Below are 7,362 nucleotides of genomic sequence, written 5' to 3'. Positions count from 1 at the left end.
GGCAGACCCCGCCTGCCGTTGAGTAACCAGGGGAAGTGGGACTCAGTAAGATATGGGTGGTGAAGAAACCCATTCTGATACCCAAATAGCTGCAACAAAGGGAGAAGTGTGTGCCCTTTTCACATTGACCCTTTCCCTTCTGACATTTCTCCCTTCCAAATCCCACAGTACAACAGTTGTAGCCTCAGTTACCCAGGCCTCCTGCGAGCCAGGCTTCCCCCTCCCTGTCCTTGGTGTGTATCAACATGCAGAATCCTCACCTCCACAGCCACGTGTCCCTCTGCTCTGCTCAGTCCTCCTGAGACTGAATCCCCCACCTAGGGGAGAATGACCCCACCCGGCCTGTGCCCCCCACTGAAGCTCCCATCCTGGGGACCTCAGATGTCAGGAGTCTCAGTGTCTCCCCTCTGCACAGTGACTCCTTAGGGGCAGTGTCTGGTTCTGCTGTGTTGACCTCGTTGTGCAGAGAGGGGGTGCCCACTTCGTTGCTGCTGAAGGAGGGAGGAGAGGCTTCCTGCTCACCTCACCTGCACCCCAGTCTCTCATGGCCCTGAGTTCCACCTTTGGCTGGTATGACCTCCACAAACAGTGATAGCCACAGGGGTGATTCAGAGGTCTGGCCAGATGGGACCCAATTTCACCTTGCAGAAAACGTTACCCAAATGGAAGGGCAAGTCCGGGAAGCAAGAAAGAGGGTGGACCCTGCATGGGGTGGGAATCTGGGTGAGTCTCTCACCCTGTCTGGCCTCAGGGTCCCCAGGAGTGGACATGGGGTGGTGTGTGGTGGATCTCCCAGGACTGACTCAGCCCTGACAGTGTCTGGTGTGAAGTTCCTCTTCTGGGGAAGTCACTGTTCTGACTTCACCCCCAACCTCCTGCAGGACCTCCCCTAAGTCTTGAGCCCTCAGTTCCTGAGAGAAGAGCCCTGAGGAACAGACATTCCCTGGCGGCCCTGGCACCTCCAACCCCAGACATGCTACTGCTGCTGCTGCTGCTGCTGCCCCTGCTCTGGGAGACACAGGGGATGAAGGGAGACAGAAAATATGGGGATGGTTACTTGCTTCAAGTGCAGGAACTGGTGACGGTGCAGGAGGGCCTGTGTGTCCATGTGCCCTGCTCCTTCTCCTATCCCAAGGATGACTGGACTTACTCTGACCCAGTTCACGGCTACTGGTTCCGGGCAGGAGACAGACCATACCAAGAGGCTCCAGTGGCCACAAACAACCCAGACACAGAGGTGCAGGCGGAGACCCAGGGCCGATTCCAACTCCTTGGGGACCGATGGAGCAATGACTGCTCCCTGAGCATCAACGACGCCAGGAAGGGGGACGAGGGGTCATATTTCTTTCGGCTAGAGAGAGGACGCATGAAATGGAGTTATAAGTCACAGTTGAATTACAAAGCTAAGCAGCTGTCTGTGTTTGTGACAGGTAAGGCACGGGCTCCTGGACAGGCCACAGGGGAAGGTCATGGGGGGCTGAAAGGCAGGGCTGGGATGGGGCCTGGGAGGGGGTTGGGATTGAAGCAAGTCGGGCTCCAGGGAGGAGCTGGACCAGAGCCTGAGCTTCCCCCAGGGCTGCAGCTGAAATACCTCCTCCTGATCCTGTGTTCCCGTCTTCACCAGCCTTGACCCAGAGGCCTGACATCCTCATCCAAGGGACCCTAGAGTCTGGCCACCCCAGGAACCTGACCTGCTCTGTGCCCTGGGCCTGTGAGCAGAGGATGCCCCCCATGATCTCCTGGATTGGGACCTCCGTGTCCTCCCTGGGCCCCACTACTGCCCGCTTCTCAGTGCTCACCCTTATCCCAAAGCCCCAGGACCACGGCACCAGCCTCACCTGTCAGGTGACCTTGCCGGGGACGGGTGTGACCACGACCAGGACCGTCCAACTCGATGTGTCCTGTGAGTGCTGGACCAAGACGCCCAGGTCCCTCATGAGTTGGGAGGTGTTCCTGAGGGCAGGGGATGGGGTTCAAGCCTGGACACTGGGTTCTGGGTCCCAGAATCTGGGCTGGGAGTGGGGTCAGGAGAATGTTGGCTCCATTTTCCCTGTATATACAGCTCCTGGGGAGACAGGGCCAATGTTCCCAGCCCTTACAGCAATGTAGGTCTTCATGTCTTTCTGTCCCAGACCCTCCTTGGAACTTGACCATGACTGTCTTCCAAGGAGATGACACAGGTAGGACGGAACCCCCTCTCTGGGGCTGGGGGAGCAGGGCCTTCAGTTCAGGATGGGACTGGGTCTCTCCTCATCCTGGACTCACTTTGAGAAACACAGCTGCCTTTGTGCATGAGCCCAGGGCACAAGAGCCCACATCTCCAGCCCGCGTGGCTACCTGAGCCCCTGTCCTCATCCTGTCCCTGCTCCCCTCAGACTCCTCCACACACTCCCTCCTCGGCCCCACAGCAAAGACAGGGTGACATTCACAGGACCAGACTCCCATTTGTTGGTTTGTTTGTTTGTTTATTTGTTTGTTTTGGCTTTTGTTCATTTTTATTTTGGGACCAGACTTTCAAGTTTCTTGTCAGGCGTCTCCCGAATACTTCCTCTGTCTGATCTTTCTATTTTCCCAGTAGTTTTGATCTAAGTACTTCTGCACAGATGATACAGTCACATGGGCAGAAATTCAAAATGCACAGCAGAGTCTGTCCTCCGATGCCCATCCCTCTCCACGGAATTGACCAGTGTCCATCCAGGCTGCCCTGAGGCTTGGTTTGTGCACCTGGAGGATCTCAGGTGGTTTGACATCGTAGTGAGACTGTCCGCGCCCTCCTCTAGGACCATGTGTGATTTCGCTGTACAGATGGACTCTGACTTTGTGGCATCCCTTAAGGAAAATCATCTTCCGCAGACACTGTGCAGTGGACAGTCTTGTATCTACTTCCACAGGAATATCTAAGTGTATGGGATAAATTCCCATAAGCAAAATACACTACTGTCGCATGTTCTTTCTAATTTTGAAAGATGCAGTGAAGTTGTTCTCAATTAAAAGTGGACAAGTTTACATTCCCAACACTGAGCTGTGAAAGTGTGCATTTTCCAGCGCTTCAGTCTATGTCTGTGTGTCAGTTCCTCTCACCAGTCTCCTTCCGTGTCCTTCCTCTTTCTCTGGATCCATTTGTCCCTCTGACCCTCTGTCTCTTTCTCTGCAGCATCCACAGCCCTGGGAAATGGCTCATCTCTTTCAGTCCTGGAGGGGCAGTCTCTGCGCCTGGTCTGTGCTGTCGACAGCAATCCCCCTGCCAGGCTGAGCTGGACCCGAGGGAGCCTGACCCTGTGCCCCTCACAGCCCTGGAACCCTGGGCTGCTGGAGCTGCTGCAAGTGCATGTGAAGGATGAAGGGGAATTCACTTGCCAAGCTGAGAACCCTCGGGGCTCCCAGCACATTTCCCTGAGCCTCTCCCTGCAGAATAAGGGCACAGGTGGGTAAGGGAGGGGCTGAAGGAGGAGAACACACCTGCCCCAACCTCATGGGCCACCCACTGCCCCGAGCTTCAAGGGGGAGCTCAGCTCTCATCTGTGCTCAGCTGTAAGGCCTGGAACTTCCCTGCAACCCAGGGCATCACTGTTCTCTCCCTGCCAGGAAAGCGGGGTCGGGTGGGGAAAGGGGAGGAGTGGGTCTTGGAGGGGAGGAGCTGGGGCCTGGACAGGTGTGTTTGGGGGTACAAGCGCCTTGCTTTGCAGTGCTTAGACTAGGATGAGACACATGAGGCACTTGCCTTGGCACCAAATTTAAGAAGCCAAAGAAAAATCCAACTCAGAAAGCAAGTAAAGTAATATTGCAATGCCATGATCTTTTGAAAAAAATTAAATTGACTGTGAAATAATTCCACAAGAACACAATATCAAAATTTTAAATAAAGGCAAGACAAGCTGCATCCAGCACTCTCATGCCTCACTGGCCTCAGAAGTAGTCTCCCTTCCTCCCTCCCATTCCTGTTCTGTGTCTGGGAGGGAGAAGAGGGGAATGGAAGTATAGGGCCTTACAGAGAGTGGGAAGGGAAGAGACCCAGTTCTCCGTGATATAAATCCCCAAAACAACTCCAATCCATCTGTAGGCACTGCAAGGCCTGTATCAGAAGTGACACTGGCGGCAGTTGGGGGAGCTGGAGCCACAGCCCTCGCCTTCCTGTCCTTCTGCGTCATCTTCATCATGTGAGCATTGACCCTGGGGAGGGAGGGAGAACCCTGGAGCAGGGCAGGCCAGAAACAGAATCCCTGAAGCCAGAACTAGAAGGACCTGGATGGGTCAAGAGCTTGGGGCAAGAATGAGCTCACAGGTGCACGGCGAGCACTTCATGAGCGCCCTTGTTTGTGGGGCTCCACATCTGTGGCAACCTCGGGCCCCACCATCCAGGAGGCAGGAGCCTCTGTTTTCACCGTTGGGGTCTCTGCAACTGGACCACCCCCATCCCATCTCAGTCACCCCTCAAGCCCCCAGTAGGAAATACAGGACAAGGGCTGGTCTGCCCACTGCACCCCGATCTGACCACACTGAAAGGCTGTCTGGTCTCTTCACTCAGAGTGAGGTCCTGCAGGAAGAAATCAGCAAGGCCAGCAGCGGGCATGGGGGATACAGACATGGAAGGTGCGAAGGCCGTCAGGGGCTCAGCCTCTCAGGTGAGTGATGTGGACGTCTCCACATCCAGCACCCAGCCTGGACACCTCCCACAGGATGGCCCCCAGGGTTGCTCTCTTTGGTATGGTCAAAGTCACTTCCTCTTCTCCTCCTCCTTCCCACAAGCCGGCTTCTCCTACAGGACTCCCCATGTTGCTGATAGCATGGCAGTCCCTATCCCCAATTTTTCCCAGGCCAAGCACTGCGTAGGAGTTATCTCCTCTCTGTCCTCCCTTTCTTCTCTATAGCCCCGATTCACCATCTCTTCTCCATTTTTCCTCCCCAAGAATAGCTGGCATCTCTTCTCTGCAGCCCCAGCCATCCTGACCCCTCTCATTATTTTTCCTATTGGGGGGACCTGATTTCTTTGACTGGCTTGTCCTCCTTACATCACTAACCTGTGAGCTTCCCCAGGGCAGGTATCATGTCTCAATCAAGGCCCTGTAATTCTATCTCATTTACCCTCTTTTTGCTCATTGTATCATAATTTACATGTAGATATTCATTTCTTATTTTTATTTTTTTCTCAAGGCAGAGTCTTGCTCTGTCACCTCGGCTCACTGCAACCTCTGCCTCCCGGGTCCAAGCAATTCTCCTGCTTCAGCCTCCCAAGTAGCTGGGATTACAGGCACGCACCACGCACACCAGGTTAATTTTTGTATTTTTAGTAGAGACGGGGTTTCACCATGTTGGTCAGGCTGGTCTCGAACTCCTGACCTTGTGATCCGTCCTCCTCGGCCTCCCAAAGTGTTAGGATTAGGGGCGTGAGCCACCGAACCCAAGCTGATACTCATTTCTTTTAACAGTCATTTGTTGACACCTCCCTCAATTAAAGACTGAGCTGCCACTTTGGGAGGCCAAGGCAGGTGGATCACTTGAATCCAGGAGCTTGAGATCAGCCTGGGCAACATAATGAGGTCCCATCTCTACAAAAAAATGCAAAACTTAACCAGGCATGGTGGTGAGTTCCTGCAGCCCCACCTACTTGGGGGGCTAAGATGGAATGATCCCTTAAGCCCAGGAGGTGGAGGGTGCAGTGAGCTGGGATCGCAGCACTGCACTCTAGTCTTGGCAACAGAGCCAGACTCCGTCTCAAAAACAAAACAAAAGCAAAAACAAAAAAACAGTGAGCTGCAGGAGGTCAGGGCCCACACCTACCATGTCCATCACAGCTTATCCAGCACTGGCTCAGGGCCTCACACACAGGGGCCTCAGCAGGACTCCAGGCTTTTGGGTCAGAAGGAACAGACTGGATTGGATCCTGGTCCAACACAGATTTTGGGTGCAGTGTTTACTGTTTCTACCTCAGTTTTCATATTTATAAAATGGAGATAATAATAATATTTTATGATGGAGTTGTTGTGGGAAGTTAATGAAATTAGTAAACACCAAATAGGTACTCAGTAAGTGTTAAATATTGGAGGAAAGCATGAAAGAGACTTCAACAAAAATGCAGGTGGGATGAATGGAGGACGGATCTCCTGGGCCTCCTGGATTCTCCCTGCCTCATCCTGACCCCACTGCTCTGCTCTGACTCCCTTCTCTCTCTCTGTTCAGAGACCCCTGACTGAATCCTGGACAGAGGGCAGTCCTCCAAAGAAGCCTCCCCCAGCTGTTGCCCACTCATCAGGGGAGGAAGGAGAGCTCCAGTATGCAACCCTCAGCTTCCATAAAGTGAAGCATCAGCACCCGCAGAGACAAGAGGCCACTGACAGTGAGTACTCAGAGATCAAGATTCACAAGTGAGAATCTGCAGAGACTCGGGCCTATTTCCAGAATCACAACCCCTCCAGCAAAGAAGTCAGAGGCTGATTCTCATAGAACAAGAGCCCTCTAGAGCCCCACGGTATGCAGTAGGTCACCAGGGCTCCCTCCTCCTGTCTACCCAAACTTGGACCAACATCTCCCCTTTCTCCAGCTACCCAGGACCCATCCCTGCCCCTAGCTTCTGCTACCCACCATTCTCCTCTCTACATCTCTAAGGTTGACTATTTTAGATTCCACATAGAGATGAGGTCGTGTGGTACTTGCCTCTCTGTGCCTGGCTCATTTCATACAACAAAACATCCCCTAGATTCATCCATGTTCTCTCAAATGACAGACTCATGCATTGAATTTTTTTTCTTTGAGAGATGGAGTTTCACTCTGTTGCCCAGGCCGGAGTGCAGTGGTTTGATCTCTGCTCACTGCAACCTCCACCTCCTGGGTTCGAACAATTCTCCTGCCTCAGCTTCCCAAGTAGCTGGGACTACAGGTGTGTAATACCATGCCCAGCTAATTTTTGTATTTTTTAGTAGAGACGGGGTTTCACTATATGTGGGCCAGGCTAGTCTCAAACTCCTGACCTCAAGTGATCTACCTGTCTTGGCCTCCCAAAGTGCTGGGATTGCAGGCATGAGCCACCATACCCAGCTTGCATTGAATATTTGCAAGGAGCTAAAAGAAGATTTTAAATGGTCTCACAAAGATAGATAAATATTTGCGCAGATGGGTGTGCTAATCATTGTGACTTGATGGTTCCATGGTGTATCTGGGTGTGGAAACCTCACTGGGTCTGTCTCAAGGCCACCCGGCTACTCAGGGCAGGGCTGGAATTTAAAGCCCATCCGATTCTGAGGTTTGTTCTCTCCTCTAGCACTGAGTCAAGCAATCGGCAGGCCAGGCACACCTTGGCAATAAGTTTTCAGGAAATAAATTCCTTGAGGGCATTGACTTTTACAAAAGAGGGAGCAGCAATGGCCT

General features: G+C 53.0%; 1 protein-coding gene across 3 annotated transcripts; it reads left to right on the top strand.

Moving 5' to 3' along the window:
- The first annotated feature begins 910 nt into the window (after window positions 1-910).
- On the top strand, window positions 911-6,533 carry LOC112612603 (sialic acid-binding Ig-like lectin 8). 3 transcript variants are annotated; one of them, XM_025367322.1, is made up of 7 exons: window positions 913-1,430; window positions 1,625-1,903; window positions 2,133-2,180; window positions 3,155-3,424; window positions 4,061-4,157; window positions 4,526-4,622; window positions 6,178-6,533. In XM_025367322.1, the coding sequence occupies exons 1-7, from the start codon at window positions 974-976 to the stop codon at window positions 6,364-6,366; spliced, it is 1,437 nt and encodes a 478-aa protein (XP_025223107.1). In that variant the 5' UTR covers window positions 913-973; the 3' UTR covers window positions 6,367-6,533. The 3 variants fall into 3 exon arrangements, with proteins under 3 accessions (XP_025223109.1, XP_025223107.1, XP_025223108.1); XM_025367323.1 differs by having other exon boundaries at window positions 3,155-3,428; window positions 4,071-4,157; XM_025367324.1 differs by lacking the exon at window positions 1,625-1,903 and having other exon boundaries at window positions 911-1,430.
- Window positions 6,534-7,362: the final 829 nt, after the last annotated feature.

The sequence above is a fragment of the Theropithecus gelada genome, chromosome 19 (genome assembly GCF_003255815.1).
Source record: "Theropithecus gelada isolate Dixy chromosome 19, Tgel_1.0, whole genome shotgun sequence".
In the NCBI taxonomy this organism is placed as follows: Eukaryota; Metazoa; Chordata; class Mammalia; order Primates; family Cercopithecidae; genus Theropithecus; species Theropithecus gelada.
This window is presented reverse-complemented; position numbering and strand designations above follow the sequence as displayed.